This window comes from Rutilus rutilus, assembly GCF_951802725.1.
Source record: "Rutilus rutilus genome assembly, chromosome: 6".
Taxonomy (NCBI): domain Eukaryota; kingdom Metazoa; phylum Chordata; class Actinopteri; order Cypriniformes; family Leuciscidae; genus Rutilus; species Rutilus rutilus.
In genome coordinates, this window is record NC_140214.1 from 37,950,513 (window position 1) to 37,972,896 (window position 22,384).

The 22,384-nt window shown below is 38.8% G+C and overlaps 1 protein-coding gene across 1 annotated transcript in view; it reads left to right on the plus strand.

Moving 5' to 3' along the window:
- cacna1eb (calcium channel, voltage-dependent, R type, alpha 1E subunit b) overlaps positions 1-22,384 on the plus strand; it is a 107,771-nt gene that overhangs the window by 39,668 nt on the left and 45,719 nt on the right. The window contains exons 15-27 of the mRNA XM_084410555.1: positions 1,053-1,122; positions 1,751-1,868; positions 2,001-2,068; positions 2,583-2,650; positions 7,251-7,982; positions 8,250-8,524; positions 11,115-11,271; positions 11,380-11,509; positions 15,163-15,222; positions 15,601-15,707; positions 18,227-18,323; positions 19,652-19,812; positions 20,779-20,916. Of these exons, the coding sequence (XP_084266681.1) occupies positions 1,053-1,122; positions 1,751-1,868; positions 2,001-2,068; positions 2,583-2,650; positions 7,251-7,982; positions 8,250-8,524; positions 11,115-11,271; positions 11,380-11,509; positions 15,163-15,222; positions 15,601-15,707; positions 18,227-18,323; positions 19,652-19,812; positions 20,779-20,916 (2,181 nt within the window). The remainder of the gene's footprint in view (positions 1-1,052; positions 1,123-1,750; positions 1,869-2,000; positions 2,069-2,582; positions 2,651-7,250; positions 7,983-8,249; positions 8,525-11,114; positions 11,272-11,379; positions 11,510-15,162; positions 15,223-15,600; positions 15,708-18,226; positions 18,324-19,651; positions 19,813-20,778; positions 20,917-22,384) is intronic.

A 22,384-nucleotide genomic window follows, 5' to 3' on the forward strand; every position in this document is an offset into this window, starting at 1 on the left:
ACGGTTTGCACCAACTAATCAACTACTCAACTAGTCCTGCCACTACATGACGCTGTGTGTGTGTGTGTGTGTGTGTGTGTGTGTGTGTGTGTGTGTGTGTGTGTGTGTGTGTGTGTGTGTGTGTGTGTGTGTGTGTGTGTGTGTTAGCTAGTCAATCAGATACCTTAATTTGAGCTTGTTCAATGCATGGTGGCAAGAGAAAGATTGTTCCCCTTTGCACACAGTTGTTTCAGAGTAACTGTGTGACATTAGGTTTAAAGGGCCCCTATTATGCTATTTTAAAATTTCCTAATGTTGTTTTGGAGTCTCCTACAACAGGTTTACATGCATCAAAGGTAAAAAAAAACTGTTTAATTTCCTCATAATATACATTTGCACATCACCACTTTTTCAATGATTCTCAAACGACTCGTCAGATGAATCAATCTCTCTAAATCCCTCCTTTCCGTGAGCTACTCTCCTCTGATTGGCCAGACAGCTCAGTCTGTTGTGATTGGTTTACCGCGTACAGTGTGCGCGTCGGAAACAAAAACGCCCATTGCCATAACAACGTCAGGTCTTCTTGTCCTGAGGCTTCCTACACCGTAAACTAAAGACAGTAATGAACAATGACGTTGATTTTACCATATCAATACGAGCGCGAGTACGATGATGAAACATTGAAAGAACTAGTTATTCTACCCGAACCTCCATCGCAAGGACGACTCGAGCAGGACGTTTCTCAGTGATGCACTACTTAGTTTGACGCAACTTTTATGAGATGTTGCAACTGTAATTCCTCACCATCAGCATTAACAAGTGCATGTCCATCAACAAACCGATTATTTTACTTGTAATCATTTATTTACAGAGTATTTTTCCAATATATTGCAGTGAGCACATGGAAACTGTATCAATAACAGTGCATGTATGCAATGTATACATTAGCCGAGCTCTAGCGTGAATGACTGATGTGAATGACTGGCTCCATGCTTAATCTTTCCTCAAAGTAGTGAGAATGACACAATGTAATTTTAGCGAAATTTGTTGAAATAGTTCTTTCTCTTCCACAGGTTCATTTTTGAAGATTACACTCCAACTAATTTTGACACGTTTCCAGCTGCCATCATGACTGTCTTTCAGGTATGACTCTTCAGATTACTATATTTTGTGTTGTTCTTCAATGGACATGAACATTTTAAATGCTTTTGATTCAAAAGGCTTATACGTATCTCACATTCGACCTAATTAGCAGCAAAGCTTTTAAACAGTTGGTAATAATATCTATATAATAGATTTATTAAAGCCACTTTATTTTTCTTGCTCATCCCCTCATTGTGGCTGCCATTTTGAAATCATATGACCATCTGTTTGCAATTCGATTTGTAACGAGGTTTGATTGAGGTTTACTCCGGTAACATGCCGGAGAAAGCAGGCGAAGGCGAGGATCTAAAAGCAGGTTTTTTAAATAAAGTAGCACAAGGTAAATAAAGTAAAACAGATAACACAGAGCTCAAGGAACAAAACCACGGGGATCACAGAAGCAACCATTACATGTAAAACAACTGACGAAGTAATAAGTGAAACACAAGGGATATAAATACACAGGGGTAAACAAGGTAAGGAGGAAACAAGATACACATGGGGAGACTTATCAACATGAAAAACTACAAAGAACTACAAAACATGACACAAGACAGGGGAAAACAGGCTGAGATTGTGGCAACTCCAACATTTAATTGCTCTTTCTGAATTTCTTAATTCAACATAGATTCTTACTGGAGAAGACTGGAATGAGGTGATGTACAATGGGATACGCTCCCAAGGAGGAGTGCAGTATGGAATGTGGTCCTCCATCTACTTTATTGTTTTAACCTTGTTTGGGAACTGTATCCTTTTTAGTCATGACTATTTTCTGTGTGAAAAAAATAGACAAAATATGAAGGAAAACCCTCTAATTTTGTTGTTGCACATAACATCTGTTCGAATAGAACCTAAATTCTTGACGATGCTTTGAACAGACACATTGCTCAATGTATTCTTGGCCATTGCTGTGGATAATCTAGCCAATGCACAGGAACTAACTAAGGTAAGACAATGAAACTTAACACTTTGCATAACAGTTTCCTTTTCTTTTCTTTAAAAAAAATTACAATAATACAATAGAAGTAAAAAATGTCAAGAAAACAACCAAAGGAGAAAAAAGGGGATAAAATGCATGCATGCCAATTACTCAATGTAATCTACAATTTACACATAAAAAAAAAAAACAGAAATTAATATCTACAATATTAAGTCATGCCTTAAATGAATTCTACTATATAGAAGGTATATCTAAATTATAAATACATACAAATATATATTTGAAGGAAATACAATAGCATAACCGCTTTCTAATAAACATGTAAATAATATGACACTGACTTTGCGCTAGAAAAGTATCCGTAAAATAGTAACATATTATGTATGCTTCGCATTAGTATATCTTTAATTATGAATCATGTATCATGCATTTAAGTAATACTAATGAAAAGTATAACAATGTTTTTTAATGTTAGTTCATAGTGTATTGTGTTATATTGAAGAGGTATATTTTGTGTTAGGAAGAAGAGGAGGAGGAAGAAGAGTTCTTCAATCAGCGTTATAAAAGCAGAGAATTTGGCCTCTCAGAGTAAGTTTTTTGTCTTCTTTTTTTTTCTCTGACATAAGCTATTTTTCAAATTAAGGATGCGTATCATGTATTAAGAAGCTGGTAAGAGAAAGCCGTCAAATTATCTAGCAAGAATTTGATGTTGACTGATGCAAATCTTATTGTGCTTCAGACATGCTTTTAAACCACTATGACACTATGCTACTATGTAATTTTTCAGACCCATCAAACACATGAACAGAAGTGTCATATATGAATGTACCATTTGTCTGTCATGTTTTTTGATCAGTATTGGTTCTGGTCAAATTTGATAGGGAAGAACACATAAACACTTAAATTCGTCAATTGGAATGACAATCATGTTCTCTTTTGTCTTTAAATCTTGATTGTTGAGGGTGTAAGAATTTAATTGTTTTTCTTTTTTTTTAAATCTTGAGTTGCTAGGAAACTCAAGTGCCTACACCACAGGGGGAGTAGTGTTTATTTAAAAAAAAAAAAAAAAAAAAAAATCAACATGTTATTAGAGCTTGAGTGATTAGAAGCTTTAATTTAGTACTGTAGACAGTGGAGTTTAGATTCAAAAGTACATAACCCAAATTCACAGAAGTCAGTAAACGAGGAGTGGTCAAACCAAGTCCCCAAAAACCCTTTGGATTCTTTCTATGGTTTTGCATCTGACTATGTTCACAATGGCTTTTGGCAAGATAGTTTCATGCTCTGTTTCTTTTTCCTATGATACATCATAACCAAGACTTGGACAGTGTCAAGTATTTTAAATCAGTCCATGCTCTTATGCTCTTACGCTCTTAATGGCATTGTGATCATAGTTGGCATGTCAATTGCAGCATTCGTTTCTGTCCTCCTACTGGATCCTCTGTGGACTGGCATCATATAAGTAGTCACATTTTAGGACTGCTACCCAAAATTTCTGACTGCCAGAAGTCGGAGGCTGAAATTCATTGCAAGTAATGAGCATGTCATAATCCATGAGCATGGCACACTAGGCAGTCTAAGACTGTTGATTTGCATATTATAAATATTTAGGATTGCCAAAATTTGATGTACACAAGTTTGAAAAGTAGCAGTGAGGTAAAATCCAGTTTTGATTAAAATAAAGTTCCTAGTGACATACACCTTTTAGCCAGTGTCACCACTCCACTTGAGCAGCCTTCATTTTAGTTTTAGTTTTTTCTGTTTGGGGAAAGACTATGAGAAATAAGGCATGGGGTATAACCTGTCAGTATAGCACCAAGTACAATCACAAATATAGCATCAGTTACAATCACAAATATAGCATCAATTTCAATCACAAATGGGCGCAATTGATTTGGCTGCATTGTAACTCTCTGATGACCATGCAGTAAAGATTTGCAAAGGCTAAGAATCCCTGAAGGTCCTTAGGGTTTGGCTTTTGGACCTTTGAGGCATTGATTTTTTTTTTTTTTAACCATGATTGTTACCTTGGAAGAACTGGGAGTAGTTTTTATTTTTATTTTATTTTTTTAAGGAAATTCTCCTGGAATTTTTATAGCCTCGCACAGTGACGTCATTGGAATGTGTGCTTATCAGAGGCTATAATTTGATGTCCCACAGGTGCATCGACGGGTCTTTTTGTCTTCAGACCATACTGTGTGTTTGTGTGTGACTAAAGCTAGTGTGTGACTCTTTCTCTCTGCTAGGAGTTAGTTTCACTAGGCAGTGTGCAGAAAATTCTCTCACTCTTTTCAACAAGTGAAAAAGGAAAAGAAAATATGAGCGATGTGTAAAGTAAACGTTGTGTGCCTCTGTGTTCACTGCCCATGCGTGAATGCGACACACATCAGTTTTGCTTTGTGTGTTTGGGGGAAGAGTATGCAGCCCTTGTTTTTGAGCATGGTGAGTGCGAGCGCTGTAAAACGTTCACAGTTAAAGTGCTTCGCGTTCGCTTTGCTTATTTCAAAGGGTTAGCACCCACAATGCGATGGCTGAGAAGCGAGAGACGGGTCTGTCCCTATCGCTTGCTCTCTCCAGATTGCGATGTCCTTTTGCCTGACTACCAAAGCGTGACCCGCCGCTTCTTCAGCTCGGGCAGAGGACACTGAAACTCGTGAGTTCGCCGCCTCAGAGCGTCCCCCCCATGATGATAAAGTGCAGGGGGAACTACTCGAGTCGGTCACTCGTGCAGTGGCCAGATTAAACTGGCCCTAGGAACAAGAGACCCCCAAACGCTTAAGCAAGTTAACTCTTTTAGAAAAAATATACATTGTGTGTATTTGTGCCCTCAACGTCGACCCATTCGACTATCGCGGGTGCAAAGGCATGTGGTGATACGATGCTGCCTCGGATCAGAGAGACACTCGGGGGCATCACATTTCAGCAGCAGGTCAGCACTGCACACTATGGCTGTGTTACAGACACACCAGCCTGATCTTTTGAAAGATTTAAGCCCAGCCTTTCATCTAGACTGTGTTTACTTGTCTGGTTGATATTTGGCTGCATTTAATGCTAAGGAATTAAATGATAATACTCAACTAAACAAAGTTTGGCCGTTCTTTGGCTACATTTAATTCTTCAGAATTAAAGAGTGAAATAGCCATCTAAAATGGACTGTGAGAGCACTGCCTCAGAGCGCTCCTCCTGTCATGATAAAGTGTGTTAGAAGATACTCAAGGTGTGACTCGTGCAGTGGCCAGATTACAGCTAGACTGCCCCTTCTTGAGGATCTCCCTGACCTTAACTCATTCATGGGGAAAACCTCCTTCTTGCGTGTCTTTGTGCCCTCAAAGTCAACTTATTCGACTATCGTGGGTGCAAGGGTGTGTTGTTATACGATGATGCCCCAGTCCGAAGAGACACTCGCAGGCTATCTCTTCCCTGGAGCTCATCGTCACTTCAACTCAAGTCAGCGCTCCCCATCAAGCCCTGCATAATAACATCCACGCTGGTGGGGAAGGCGTTTCGGTCAGCGGGTCAAGCTGGTGCTGCTCTGCATACTGTGGCAGTGTTACAGGCATGCTGACCTGCTGAAAGAAATGCTCAAAGGCAGAGTATGGTGAGTTGTGCCCCCCATCGTGGAGACTGGGGACCGGCTCGTCGCACTTAGCAGCCTCATAACAGTAACTGCCCAGGTGGTACAATGCTGGAGTTCCTGAAAGATCGGTTATCTCCCTCCAATTTAAAAATGTATGTGGTGGCCATAGCTGCTTACCACGCACCTTTGGGTGGTCAATCATTGAGGAGAAACCCGTTGGTGTCTCGTTTCCTCCATGGTACCTTGAGGCGGAGGCCTGAAACACTCACAAGGGTACCGGCTTTTTATTTGGCCTTGGTGTTAGAAGGTTTTTCTCACTCTGAAGACTGTTTCTTCTGGCTTTAACATCTCTTAAAAGAATTGACGCAGCATCTCATTCCCTTCTCAGGGAACAACAGTTACAGTCATAGCCTGAGATGTTTTTAATATTAGATATTAGTTTACAGAAGCTTGGCTAATTTAACATAGTAGTCAGATGTGTTAAGGACAACTGTGCATCTTTTGTCAGTAGAGAAGAAATTGATGTTCTGAGATCACTAAGATGTGAAATCTTTTGAGCAACAGAGAAACACATCTAGTTGACAAGTAATTATCATTTTCATTTCAAGTGCAGATAAATTGTTTGACTAGTTTCTCTCTTCTCTAAGATACCTGCATAATGGCACATACAGCTTAAAGTTAGTTACAGTTAAGCCAGTCCCCGTAAGCTGGTTAACTGTCTAGTCTGAAGCTTGTAGGTTTTGAGTGGAAATGTTAGTCGTTTTGGCTGAATAGAGTTGCTCAGGGCATAGAGAGAATAGAATGATAGAAAGGGCACATGAAACTCGACCTACAATTAATCTAGTTATTGCAATATTAAGACATGTAAAAGTATACTTCCAAAACCACTGGATAAAGCTCATCGAAAACATTGATTACAGTTTGTGCATTTCACACAAATGCGTGATGTGGCATTAATTGTACTGAAGTGCCAAAGAACCCTTTAACGTTTAACTCAACTCTGGCCCTCGAGTTTAGCTCAAACCTTAATCAAACTCACCTGTCTTAATACTTTCTAGTAATCCTAAAGACCTTAATTAGCTTGTTCAGTTGAGTTTGATTCAGGTTGGAGTTAAGCTGTAGGACAGGGGACCACGGGGGTCAGAGTTTTTCTTTCCATCTATATGAATTATGAGTTGACTTGTGTGCAGTCTGGCAATATGCATTGTTTGGTTTGTCTTATCTACAAATACACTAATGGCTTATTTTCAATTAATCATTTATTTGATTTCATGGACAACAAAAGAATACACATAATTGTAAGTACAACTGTCTATGTATCTTTTTATCTGTTGTGTCTGCCATTATCATTGCACTGTCCATCTCATTAACACTGCTGACATGTAGATCCTTGCACTCTGTTTCTCTTATTGTTTCTTCTCTATTTATTTAATTTTTATTCAAGAATTTCCCCCTGGTTTTCTCTTGAATTCTGTTTTATTTAGCCTGAATCGATAGCCATTGTTTTTTATTCTAATTTCCAGATTTTTATCACACACCCCTTGTGAATTGTAATTGTGCATGCTGCAAATGATATAACTCCTGTGACTGAGATATATCATGTCCACGCAGAAGGAGACGGAGACCGTACTTGTACAGGAAGAGGGCCATCCACCGAGGACGACCATCTCCAGCAGAGGCAGAGGAGGAACCGGCTTGCAAACAACCGGAAGAGCAGCCTGTGAATGCTTTTGCTGGCCGCCGTGAGAGACGTAAAAAGATCAACATGTCCGTCTGGGAGCAAAGGACAAACCAGCTGCGGAAACGTCGCAAGATGGCCAGTCGTGAGGTACTGTTTGGCAGTCCCACAGAGGATCAGTTGGACACTCCAGTGAGTGATCATCTCCAACAGAGCTGCATGTCCCCTGAGACGAGCCCTTTACACTTGCCAGAATCACCAATGTCTGTGGGGATTCCCCTGCCAGAGCCACCCATGTCTATCACTATTCCTCTCCCCGAACCTCCAGAGTCTGAGCCGTTGCCCCTGATGGGATCGGGGCTGGAGGAGAGGCTGAGCGTTAATAACCACCATTCAAACACAGAAAGGAAGCATCGTGTGGCAAGAAAGTTTCGGGCTGCCGCCATTGCAGGGGTAGTAGAGGGTGGGCGACACAGACGGCACAGACATCGAGAGCCCAGAACAGAGAGCCGAAATGCAGAGAATCACCAGCAGTTTGGGTGCAGTGAGAAACAGGCTGAAGAGGGTGAGGGTAAAATGGAGGAAACACAGTCTAAAAACATGATGCACATGCATGAAACTGAAATGTCTGGCAAGCAAATTGAGAACCAGGAGGAATGCACAAGGTAAGAATACCATCACAGCTCATTTTATTTAGCAAGTTACTAAGTTCACATGCTAGTTTACCTTATGTCGCTGTTGACATTCTGTTACTGTTGTGCTTTGGTAAAGAACTAATAAGGAATGAATTTAGAAATGTTAGTGCTACGATTATACTGTAGTTGAAAGTAACTCCCAGCTTGGTTTTCTATTTGTAGAAGTTGTTCTGCAAGGCACAGAACAGAGCAAAGTTACAAAGATCAAACATTCACACCTGTACATTTGTATTTAAGGGAGTTTGTGGGAGATGTGACAGGACTTTCCCAAGCATCTGGCCTTCAGGAGCTTCAGTCTGTCTGTACTGGAATGGAGGATCAAGCAGAAAGCCAGGAAACTCCATTTCTGAGGCACAAAGAAGACTTTACATCAGAATCTAAATACATCACAGGGGAAGTCTCAGACATTGAGAACAACGGCAGCTATCTTAACCAGGATGCGTGTATGACAGAAACCTGCATTAAAAGAGAGACGTCAGCCCAGCCTTTGTTGGAAATGGCACCAATGAGTGGTATTTGAGCTGTCTCTCAATTCTTCCCTCCATCCATCCATTCTGCTTCTGTTTTTTTAATTGCATCTTTACTGTGCAGAGTATGATTCCTCTAGATTGGTCTTCTCATACCATTCATATCAATATCATACCAATTTCTAGAGTTTCAGATGCTTTGGAAATGAAGCACCAAACCAAAACAGTTTGATAGTAAACATTAAAAAATTTGTGAAATCAATATAAGCTTCTTAAGTGACAGGTATGCAGCAAACACAAGGAAGTTTGGTTAGCATAGTCTATAATGTTAATGTTTTCACCTCCCATTTATAAGTTTATCTAAGGACATGTAACTGGTCACAATTTCACGATTTACCATGACTATTTAAATCCTGTCATGTGGTTACAAATGCATTTTCAAAATGACAAATTTTCCATAATGTCTCTTAATTAAAGATCATAAAAGCTGGGTGCATAACGATTATAAAAGAAGTATCAGAATTATGTTTGGAGTACAGCATGTCAAGCAATCTCCAAAAATAATTGTATCTGACCTACCTATTTGCATTTAGCAACGTTTTTACTCTGTAACTTTATCAGAACATACGTGTGAGAACCATTACTATAATACAATGTGCATTATGTACAGTGCATTGAATGAAGTATGAGTTTGAAATAAGCAGTTTTCAGCAATGAAGTGGCCATTGTGTTTGGTGTTTTTTTTTCAGTAGGAAAATCTTAATGATCAAAGTGCAACAGTGAAGTAGTTCAGTGGCTGATGGTGGCTGAGTCCTGAAGGAGGGGTGGACTGCAGCCATTGATTCTGTTTGAAAAAGCGGATAATTTGCTAAAGTGAGGACAGATTCATTTATAGAGACACAGAAGTGGGTCATCAATGCCTGTGGCAGTCTCAGAAAATAAAGAGCAGTTTGTCTTTAGAGTATTCTGTTCCATTGCTGTATAGTAGTCTTGGTGCTGGGTGTTGTGTGAAATCTAGGTTAGTGTTCACTCAGGCAAATCTACAGTAAATCTCAGTCGAATTATTTACACCTAATATATTTGTACTTAAACATCACTTAAAACAGATATTAAACGTGTTACACAATGGGCTCATGTATATTTCAGCATGTGCATGCCATAAGTGGAATGATGCATCTCAGATAAATCACAAGAAATCGTGGTCAAGATCAAAACCTGAGAGATACAGAGCCTAGCAACAGAGAGTCTATAATGAGTTGTACCAAGAAAATTATAGGCACAACAGTTCAGAAATAACGTTTTATACAGTTCAATGCATGTTTAATGAAAGCCCAAACATATGTACTTTGAGACCGGCAACAAAGCTTGCCAGCTATCTGCAGTTATAGATTTGCCCTGATATAATTACCCTGGCAATTACACTCCATTCACAGACTCAGAGCCAATGCCACTCAGAAATCTTATTGCAGCAAATGAAATCGCTACATTTGATGAAGAACTTTTGCGAACATTAACAAAGTATGTTCTATAAAGTATGCACGTATGTATGAATACAATCCAGACACGCTACATCTGCCATGCAGGCGCTGTCATGTGACGCACACATTAGTGGTGTTGCTTCCCCGCCATTCACGACTCTTCTCCTGTGGCCCCATGGGATAGTAAATTGTCCATCAGATGCACGCTTCAGAATTTTAAGTCAAATTTTAAGATGGAAACCAACCTGAACCCCGAAATTGCACATTCAAATAACCTGTAACCATTTAACCCCGTCAAAACTACAAAAATATTTTTAACAAAAAAAAAAAAAAAAACTTCCCAAATAAACATTGTGAATACACTTTCCACAACAACACACTAAATTCTGTCTAAAACAAAGAGAGTTAATAACTAAATCATAAAGAATACACAGCAATACATTACATAAGTGTATTTATTGTAATATTATTTAAAGGTATAGTGGAGGATTTTCTTTTTCCGGGTGGATCATCAAGACTATTGGTCCTCCTAAGTGTCAATCATTCTGGTGATATGTTTACGCAAGGCCGTCGTACGTGCTCGTGCACACGATTCACACGATGGCGTGCGCTCAAAACACAGGTTGGGCTTCCCACTGATGCCTCAGTCGCTAAGTTTCTACTTGACAGGTAAAGTTTGGCATGCTATTTGGAGAAATCCATTTAAAATCACTGCTAGTAAAAGTTAATGTAAGCTATGATTAGCTCGTGCATGCTCTCTCGTGCACACGTTTAATAGGCGTTCCCTCTCGGGAGCAGGTAGAGTGTTGCGCATGTGCATTTTTTCAAAAAGTGGAGAGGGCGGTTCTTTTCTAAAATTCGGGAAAATCCTCCGCTATACCTTTAAGGAACTTTTCACAAGGACATTTTTCACATGTTGTTTTTGTTAAATGTTCATGCAGCTTTAAATTCATTTATCAAAATGTTTGATTTCTTTGTCAAGTGAAATATCATTTTTGAAATATCAAAAATTAAATTCAGTTTTAGCCACAGTAAATATATATATATATACATAACTTGTTATTTGGAAACAAGTTATGTTTATATTTATGATTTAAACCGGTTGTGAATAAAGTCCTGAAATCTTTGTTTTGTTCTCTTGATTTAACCCATCACAGTCAGTTTCAAGGATGTGGAAGCCAGTCACTCAGATAAAGCTGACGATGATGATGACGACGATGATGATGATGATGATGATGAGAATGGAGGTGAACAGTCGACTGTCCCTAAACCTGACATACCAGACAGCATGTTCATTTTCAAAAGCACAAATCCGTAAGTGTTTACACGATCTCACAACTTTAGTTGTTTGTACAATATACCATGCATGACAAAACGGGACAAATCTAACATCTAAAATCATTTTTCTTTCTGTAACTAAAGCATAAGACGGATCTGCCACTATGTGGTGACCCTGCGGTACTTTGAGATGACCATTCTCCTAGTGATTGTGGCCAGCAGTATTGCACTAGCTGCTGAGGACCCTGTGTGCGCCAGTTCAGAGAGGAATAAAGTAAACTATTGCATTTCTACATATTGAATTCTTAAGGACTCGTATAATGATTAATAAGTATTTTGACTTTAAAGTGCCCCTATTATGCTATTTTAAATGTTCCTAATTTTGTTTTGGATTCTCTTACAATAGGCTTACATGCATCCAAGGTAAACAAATTATAATAAAAAAAAAAATTGGTCAGATGTCCAGTCTGTTGTGATTGGTCTGCTCTGCTCTGATTGGTCAGATGGCCCAGTCTGTTGTGATTGGTCTACTCTGCTCTGATTGGTCAGATGGCCCAGTCTGTTGTGATTGGTCTACTCTGCTCTGATTGGTCAGATGGCCCAGTCTGTTGTGATTGGTCTACTCTGCTCTGATTGGTCAGATGGCCCAGTCCGTTGTGATTGGTCTACTCTGCTCTGATTAGTCAGATGACCCAGTCTGTTGTGATTGGTCTTCTCTGCTCTGATTGGCCAGATGGCATAGTCTGTTGTGATTGGTCTACTCTGCTCTAATTGGTCAGATGGCCAGTCTGTTGTGATTGGTCTACTCTGCTCTAATTGGTCAGATGGCCAGTCTGTTGTGATTGGTCTACTCTGATCTGATTGGTCAGATGGCCCAGTCTGTTGTGATTGGTCTACTCTGCTCTGATTGGTCAGATGTCCAGTCTGTTGTGATTGGTCTACTCTGATCTGATTGGTCGGATGTCCAGTCTGTTATGATTGGTCTGCTCTGATTTGATTGGTCAGATGTCCAGTCTGTTATGATTGGTCTACTCTGATTTGATTGGTCGGATGTCCAGTCTGTTATGATTGGTCTACTCTGCTCTAATTGGTCAGATGTCCAGTCTGTTATGATTGGTCTACTCTGATTTGATTGGTCGGATGTCCAGTCTGTTATGATTGGTCTACTCTGATTTGATTGGTCAGATGTCCAGTCTGTTGTGATTGGTCTACTCTGCTCTGATTTGTCAGATGGCCCAGTCTGTTGCGATTGGTCTACTCTGCTCTGATTGGTCAAATGGCCCAGTCTGTTGTGATTGGTCTTCTCTGCTCTGATTGGCCAGATGGCACAGTCTGTTGTGATTGGTCTACTCTGCTCTAATTGGTCAGATGGCCCAGTCTGTTGTGATTGGTCTACTCTGCTCTGATTGGTCAGATGTCCAGTCTGTTGTGATTGGTCTACTCTGATCTGATTGGTCAGATGTCCAGTCTGTTATGATTGGTCTGCTCTGATTTGTCAGATGGCCCAGTCTGTTGCGATTGGTCTACTCTGATCTGATTGGTCAGATGTCCAGTCTGTTATGATTTGTCTACTCTGATCTGATTGGTCAGATGGCCCAGTCTGTTGCGATTGGTCTACTCTGCTCTGATTGGTCAGATGTCCAGTCTGTTATGATTTGTCTACTCTGATCTGATTGGTCAGATGGTCCAGTCTGTTGTGATTGGTCTACTCTGCTCTTATTGGTCAGATGGCCCAGTCCGTTGTGATTGGTCTACTCTGCTCTGATTAGTCAGATGACCCAGTCTGTTGTGATTGGTCTTCTCTGCTCTGATTGGCCTTCTCTGCTCTGATTGGCCAGATGGCACAGTCTGTTGTGATTGGTCTACTCTGCTCTAATTGGTCAGATGGCCCAGTCTGTTGTGATTGGTCTACTCTGCTCTGATTGGTCAGATGTCCAGTCTGTTGTGATTGGTCTACTCTGATCTGATTGGTCAGATGTCCAGTCTGTTATGATTGGTCTGCTCTGATTTGTCAGATGGCCCAGTCTGTTGCGATTGGTCTACTCTGATCTGATTGGTCAGATGTCCAGTCTGTTGTGATTGGTCTACTCTGCTCTAATTGGTCAGATGGCCAGTCTGTTGTGATTGGTCTACTCTGATCTGATTGGTCAGATGGCCCAGTCTGTTGTGATTGGTCTACTCTGCTCTGATTGGTCAGATGTCCAGTCTGTTGTGATTGGTCTACTCTGATCTGATTGGTCGGATGTCCAGTCTGTTATGATTGGTCTGCTCTGATTTGATTGGTCAGATGTCCAGTCTGTTATGATTGGTCTACTCTGATTTGATTGGTCGGATGTCCAGTCTGTTATGATTGGTCTACTCTGCTCTAATTGGTCAGATGTCCAGTCTGTTATGATTGGTCTACTCTGATTTGATTGGTCGGATGTCCAGTCTGTTATGATTGGTCTACTCTGATTTGATTGGTCAGATGTCCAGTCTGTTGTGATTGGTCTACTCTGCTCTGATTTGTCAGATGGCCCAGTCTGTTGCGATTGGTCTACTCTGCTCTGATTGGTCAAATGGCCCAGTCTGTTGTGATTGGTCTTCTCTGCTCTGATTGGCCAGATGGCACAGTCTGTTGTGATTGGTCTACTCTGCTCTAATTGGTCAGATGGCCCAGTCTGTTGTGATTGGTCTACTCTGCTCTGATTGGTCAGATGTCCAGTCTGTTGTGATTGGTCTACTCTGATCTGATTGGTCAGATGTCCAGTCTGTTATGATTGGTCTGCTCTGATTTGTCAGATGGCCCAGTCTGTTGCGATTGGTCTACTCTGATCTGATTGGTCAGATGTCCAGTCTGTTATGATTTGTCTACTCTGATCTGATTGGTCAGATGGCCCAGTCTGTTGCGATTGGTCTACTCTGCTCTGATTGGTCAGATGTCCAGTCTGTTATGATTTGTCTACTCTGATCTGATTGGTCAGATGGTCCAGTCTGTTGTGATTGGTCTACTCTGCTCTTATTGGTCAGATGGCCCAGTCCGTTGTGATTGGTCTACTCTGCTCTGATTAGTCAGATGACCCAGTCTGTTGTGATTGGTCTTCTCTGCTCTGATTGGCCTTCTCTGCTCTGATTGGCCAGATGGCACAGTCTGTTGTGATTGGTCTACTCTGCTCTAATTGGTCAGATGGCCCAGTCTGTTGTGATTGGTCTACTCTGCTCTGATTGGTCAGATGTCCAGTCTGTTGTGATTGGTCTACTCTGATCTGATTGGTCAGATGTCCAGTCTGTTATGATTGGTCTGCTCTGATTTGTCAGATGGCCCAGTCTGTTGCGATTGGTCTACTCTGATCTGATTGGTCAGATGTCCAGTCTGTTATGATTGGTCTACTCTGATCTGATTGGTCAGATGGTCCAGTCTGTTGTGATTGGTCTACTCTGCTCTGATTGGTCAGATGGCCCAGTCTGTTGTGATCGGTCTACTCTGCTCTGATTGGTCAGATGACCCAGTCTGTTGTGATTGGTCTACTCTGCTCTGATTGGTCAGATGACCCAGTCTGTTGTGATTGGTGTACTCTGATCTGATTGGTCGTAAACGACAGGTCTATTATCATATCTGAATTTCATCTCTGGAGGCTTCCTCGGCGTTTGATACACAATGATACGAACAGTAACGATGGAAGTGATACTGAAATTGCTGACGACTTGTTTCGTCAGTTTGAATGTGATTCTTTCTTTTAGGAGACATCAACTTTATTTGTCGTACACTTTAATCTTCAAAACATTTTCAAACCTCTACATTCACAAACAGTTATATTATGCACTGCATGAAAGGTAATTTTCGAAAAAGCGTAAAAGGGGCACATTAAATCAGCATGGCGATTCTTGTCCTGTCTTTTGACAGAAAGATGGAAATAAAAGTGACAGGGTTGTTTACTGTGTTTGCAGGTTCTCCGTTACTTTGATTATGTTTTCACTGGCGTTTTCACATTTGAGATGATTATAAAGGTATCTGCTTTCTTACTTCAAACATGATTTAAATAACTGTTATATTAAATGTGCTGCAAGGAATTTTGATAACTTCATGACATGCCCTCTTCCAAAACCCAGCTCTGCAAAGACATTTCACCAAACCCGATTTCAGTAAACTGAAACTCCAAAATGATTGACAGGCAGTTAGCCTTTATGATTAGCTAAAAAGGTGCGGGCTTCTCCCCTAATACTTTTTCAAGTCTAGGGACAACACAGAGACAGATGTGATATGTAATTTCAATTATATATTTTTTTGTATATAGATATATAGGTAAACATATATCGAATTTTACTTATACTGTAAATGATATACTCTATATTCTCTATAATATTGTAATATGCCATTTTCTACAGATGATTGACCAGGGCCTCATTCTTCATGATGGATCATATTTCCGGGACTTGTGGAACATTCTAGACTTTATTGTGGTGGTTGGAGCTCTAATTGCCTTTGCGTTGACGTAAGTATTCAAGTGATATCCATCTTCCTTGTGTGACAAGTTGTTTGCATAAAGTCAGATTTCTGATGATAATATTAACCTGTAATAATTTTGCTTTAGAGACATTTGTGGCTGCACGATACAGCAAATTATCACAAATGTACATATTGTGATATGCATTTCGCAACGGCTTGCGATAACTGCATGATTTTAATACTTAATGATTTTAAAGTTTTAGGTTGACGCAGACAGCAGAGAGTAGACTGGACACATGACTGTATGCAATATGTGAAGTATTCACGCACACAGAAAGCCGCCTCTCGGACAGCGAGTAATCCCTAATTCAGTTCTCTTCCACAGATTATATGGCCAAATACACACAAGTTATTAAATAATAACGGAACTGTATTCTAAAGTCCATTCTTGCAGTGCAGTCACATTAGCAAAAGGTTCATTTTCTACGGTTAATAGTGTAGCGATGTATTAAAATAAACAGCTTTATGTTGGTCTACTACATGACCAGTGAATCCACTGCAAAATCTTTCGCCCTCACCTGAAATTCCCATTTGCGTGGATTCTGAAATTACTGAATTTTCCCCATGAAAATCCGAAACAAAGTCAAATGTGCCCACACATTTAGGCTCCTGTTGACAACAGTACTAGACCGAGAATAGGAAGTAAAGACTGGCCTGTGGGTGTATGTGTTATTTGATAGATTGGGAAGGTTGGAGTCCAGAGGATCACACTTACCAACTTTTGTATTTTATGCAGGCTAAACGGGTATAGTCATCATTTAATACCAAATGCTCTATGCTAATTGTAGGGTATAGTATGTAAAAAAAGAGTACAGTATCTGTATGATAAGCCAAACAGTCTCTTCATTCTTTTTGTGTGCAACTTCATCAGTGGACCTCAGACAGTAGAAGAAGCTGGTGGCAACTGCACTAGTGGAGGTGGTGTGTTAAGAGATTTGGCTATATGAGATATCAACATCCAAATGCAGTCTAAACATTTCATATGCTTTCTTAATAGCAGGCCAAATCCTGTTCTATTTTTAAAGCATCTTGCGGGCTGATTCAGAGAAGGCTATGGGCCCGTGGGCTGTACTTTGGATACCCTTCATTTAAGTTATATAAGTCCACAGTGGTTGGTTACTGCTCTTGTATGCTTGATGTTTGCTAATATATTCTATAATGGTACACCTACAAATTTCACACATATATAGTTAATTTCTGATTTATGAATATATGTGAAATATGATCTCAAATATATATTATCTTCAGTTGAATGGTGGTGTCCTAATTTTAAGAGTCTATATGGGAAACAATTTAGAGAAGTCCTAAATTCATGCTGTCCACATCAGAGATAATTCCACAGGTAATATCTTATTAATATGATCTGAAATCTGCCAAGCATTAGACATATGTACAAAAAAAAACATTTATTTGCAGATAATAAGATTTCTCACCATTTATAAAAAATGTTAAGGGTAATTTTACCTTAAAAAAAAAAAAGCATATTTGTTTGTGTTGTTATTTAAGGAAATATTTCTGTAAAAGGATATTCCAGACTTTCATAAATATGCTCTGGTTGAGCTCAGGCACTTCAGCTTGATTATTTAATGGCTTTACACACGCTTGAGATACTCATGTGTTCTTTCTCTTTTAATGCTTCTCTGTTATTGTTTTGGATTGTGTCTCTGTGGCTGCCAGGAATTTAATGGGGTAACAGCAAACGCTTCTCATTTGTCTCATTGTCTGTCCATTTAAATATACATTCGGATGCCACCGATCATTTATTTGTGTGGGTGTGTGTGTTAATATAGTGATGTCTGATCCATGTTTGCAAGTACTAATGAAAAAAATGTCATTCATTCTCTCAGTATATCAGCCATACATAGATATTCTTAGGTTATGCATTATGTATTACGGCTATCGATTTAACTTGTTAATTTAGTGTGATTCATCATTTAAACACAACGTATGCAATTAATCATGACCTCTTGCTCATTAGTACATTTCATAATAAGAAATATTCCTCCTTCATGTTTTTGAAAGAACAAAATCAAAGTTTTTGATTTTAAAATGGCACCATCTTATCCGTGTACTTAGCTTTTTGTCTGATATGCTGACGATATGCGGCATGGATGCAGAATAATGCAAATCTTTCAGTTACCAATTCAACTTTCAGTATGCAATTCACAACAAACAAAGATTACCTTTTATGAGTAAAAGCACCCATTAACATAGGGTTAGCAAGATATAGTGAGTAGTATTCAGCTGGTCATGTGATTTTTTTTTTGCGTTACTGATATGAATTTTCCAAATTTTTAATCACTTTTTTTAAAAGAGCTGTTACTTGTATAAAAGTTTCATTTTTGATTTGGGGACTAAAATATGTGATTAATTGCAATACATTTTATATAAAGGTTTTGTTTATTGACAGCCGTAATACTTGTTGTGTGGGCATTTTCTCTTTCTTTTTAAAAATGTTTTAAATAATAAATAATACAATATTTTAATATGTTTTGTTAATCACAGAAACAACAAAGGCAGAGACATAAAGACCATTAAGTCCTTGAGGGTTCTCAGAGTTCTCCGCCCTCTCAAGACCATCAAACGACTTCCAAAGCTTAAGGTATCTGCTCTTTCGCATTTTAGATATGTTTAGATCAGCATGCTTTCCATCCCTCTCAATTCAACTTTTCATTCAGTTTGCCTACCACACTGAAATATCTGTAGGATATGTATTTATGCAGCAGGATATCTTACATGCTCACAGCAGCATGTCTGTGTATCTAATGGATCAAGCACATCTACTCCGCCAAGAACAAATACAGTAACATTGCCATATTCAATAACATGCTAAAATTATTTCTATTCATGAGTTGTCATGATTTAAATGACAGTTAGTACATGTACATAATGATCTATAATTAAAAAAATGCTATGCTGTAGTTAGTTAAGCTAACTTTAAGTCTTTTTATTCTACACTCTAATTTTGCTGGGGCAATAAACTAGTGTTTAGTATATAGTCTATATGTGTTATGTATTTCAAACACTTATACACTCTAGTCAAGAAATATTCCAAGAATATTCCTTTGAAACAGTCTCACAAAAACACATTTAATTAATTAATTCATTAGGACGCTCTGCTGTCCAAATATGAGTAATCCCTCTGTGAATAATTAAAAGTAGACTAAATATAACATGCAGCACTTGACATTTTTCATTTTAAATCAATATGCAGTAATATGCAGAGCCAGAATTATCAGAATTATCATCAGACCATTTAACTAAACCATAATTGAATTAGTGATGGGAGATCTTTGGGGATAGGGATGACAGAGACATATGAAGTTACTGGTCATGTGCAATTAATTCCCAACCTTATCTCATGAGAAAACGTATAACTATTTTACGCAGTGGCATTCGTCTTTGAATGTAATTATTTTTTTATTTTTTTATAATGTAAGGTCCAGTGGTGTGCAGTGGTGATTTGAAATGAGGTGTAACATGTTACATAATGGTGTAACATTGTCACTAATCTATCCTCAGGAGTCTTTATATGTGATGAACATTGATACAACACTAGATCACTAGCTCAGACAGACAGTTTCCTCATATCTGATGCAAATCTCATTAACCACATGAAATCCGAATAAAAAAGTGCAGGCAATGCTGTGTGCAGTGTTCATCATGATACATGTTATACCAATTGAATAACTCCACATAAATTCAAAGGCTTTAGGTAGACATTTGTACAAAAAAAACAAAAAACAAAAAAACATTGTGGCGTTGATTGTTTAGTTATACTGTGTGTAACTCATCATTTGTTATACTGTACATGGCTAAAAGTGGCATATGAAACTCGCCTCATTTTGTATTCCTGTTTGAAGACCTGTTGAGGAAGGGATATGTAATATGATAATTATTTCTTCTGTTCGAATGTTTTGTGTCATGCAGGCTGTGTTCGATTGTGTGGTCACATCCCTGAAGAACGTCCTCAACATTCTCATCGTGTACAAGCTCTTCATGTTCATCTTTGCTGTCATTGCAGTGCAGCTCTTTAAGGGAAAGTTCTTTTACTGTACTGATGGCTCAATGGGCACCCAGAAAGAATGCCAGTAAGTGCAGACATATGCCATATATTTTAAGAAAGAGGGTGGACAATGTTCACAACAAGCTAATTTATGACTGTTTTAGTGCATGATATCATTACTAACATTGTAGGTAGACTGTAGAAAAATGTAATAAAAGAAAAAAAAGAATCTTGGCTTAGAGAGATAACTATTTACCTTCTATTCCCTAACTAGTTGTATGAGTGTGGGATTAAAATTATACAACACTTACACTTAATTTGGAGATGAGGCTAATGTACAGTTGTAATCGAAATTATTCAATCCCCATTCAGGTTTATTGGCAAAATTTACAGACTTTCAGCTGTTAATTAACAAATCAAACAAAAGTAATTGAAATAGCTCAACAAATGTTTCGAGTGGTTTCCCCAAATTCAACTAAAATGCTACTTTTAATGACTTCTACAGTCTCAAAATTATTCAACCCCTTTATGGCAAGCATGTTTAGTACTTAGTAGTAGTACTACGTAGTACGCATTAGAGGATCTGTTAAAAGTCAATGGTCTCAGGGGAGGCAAGAGAGACACGGCGTCCCGCTGTAACTTCACCTGCTGGTGACAGTGTTCCTTTAGAAAAACGAGTGATTTATACCCTTTTTAATGTCGCATTTTGTAATATTTATGTTGTTTTATTTGTGAAAAAATTGATCATTTTCTCATCCAATTTTTTTGAGGAGGCACTGCCCCCATATATATTACCATTAATGTAGTTTTAAAACCATTTCCAAACCAATAATTTGCGAACCAAGAAGAGTAATAGTTCAAATAAATAGTCTCTCTGGATTGTGAAGTTTTTATTTACAATATTTTTACAGAGTAAATCAAACTATTGTATTTCAAAAGTACAGGAAATACATGAAAATTCTGGTAAAGCTGTACAATGGTCAGCAACTTTCAGTTACATTTTCTTGGTTTGCTTGTTTGCCCCTGTTTTTAATTGTTTTGTGTTGTGTAGGGGCTACTACATTGACTATGCGAAGGACAGGAAGGAGGTGAAGAAGAGGGAGTGGAGGAGACACGAGTTCCACTATGATAATGTCCTCTGGGCTCTTCTTACGCTCTTCACTGTGTCCACGGGAGAGGGCTGGCCACAGTAAGTCCACTTATTAATATATCGCACAGGACTTTGTATATTGTTGATTGTTTTTTTGTTTTACATCAAATCTTCACCCTCTGCATCATTTAATTATAATTTAAAATCAGTAGCTCTGTTTGCCTTGCTATTAGGCTGAAACTGCTTGATGGTTTCGAGACCCTCCATAAGCATGTTAATATATCAGGTCACACTCAATGGCTTGGAGAAGTAGGGCTGTAGGAAGCTCTGGATGTTTCTTACTGTACCTTACGGAGCATCAAGACTGAGCATTTGGCAACATGTTATGCATTTTTGGTCTGCTCCCAAGATTGTTCTGCACATGGAGGAGATCTGAGAAGGATGGGGACTTTTCTGGAAGGAAGAGTCCTGTCAGTGCTGGGCTATTTTGATGCCTTCTCGAGTACTAGTAACACATCTGCCAAGGAAATTTGTGTCAGTGTAGATCTAGCTCTCTATGTTTTGGTGTCAGACAGGTTACCCTAAAAATTATCTGTTACGGTAGAGCTGGAGAATGGGGATGTACATATGAATATAGGTGAATACGTATGAGATTTGCATGAGATGCAAGATAAGTTTTTTTGTTTTTTCAAGTTGTTTAGTTCTATAGTTATACACACATAATAGACAATGCCTTCCTTTATGCATGACTGCCTGCTTAAAGACATGATGGTGAACGAAATTACCATATTCTAATTACTGAAACAGTTCAAATTCATTTTAAATGAATTAATATGTTAACAAGGATTTACTGCTCATTAAACTATTCAAAATCAGAGGACTGAAAGCCATATCAAGGAAGCACTGGGCTTTGATTCCGTTGGGCTCAATTTGCCAGAGAACCTTGTGTGTGAGAGCAAATCGAATCCAAAAATGCCAGAAACGTCAGCAAATGTCAAACATGAAAGAGCTGGGCTTCTCTTCAAACACACTAGCTGTCACATTGTGAAAGCTTTGGCAGTGTTGAATGAACAAAATCCATTAACAGTTACCAGAACTTGTCCAGAAATTGTCAAAGTAAATGTGCTGTGCAAAAGTCTTAGGTGCTTCTTAGGCACACAAAAAAAAAATATTTTAAGAAAGTTTTTTCTTTAGTGCGCTATTAGGAAATATCAGTTGTTGATTTCCAAACATTGCAATTGCAAATATTATAAGCGAAATTTTTGTATGAACAAAAGTAGTCATAGAACAGATGGTATGGCCCACATGGAGATATGATCTCATCATCATCAAACCAGTCCAGGGTTACATGAAGAGAATCCAAGAAGAACTGTGGCAACTTCTCCAAGATGCTTGAAAATAACCTACTTGCAAACTACAACCTGATCTCACAGGAAAGAATAACTGTTCTGAGGCCGTGATTTTGCACAAATTCAAATGAATGTGAAGCGTACAGAAATGTACGATTATCAGAAAATAGTAAGCATGAAGGTCCACCCCTAACCCCACCTTCAAACCTACCATCACT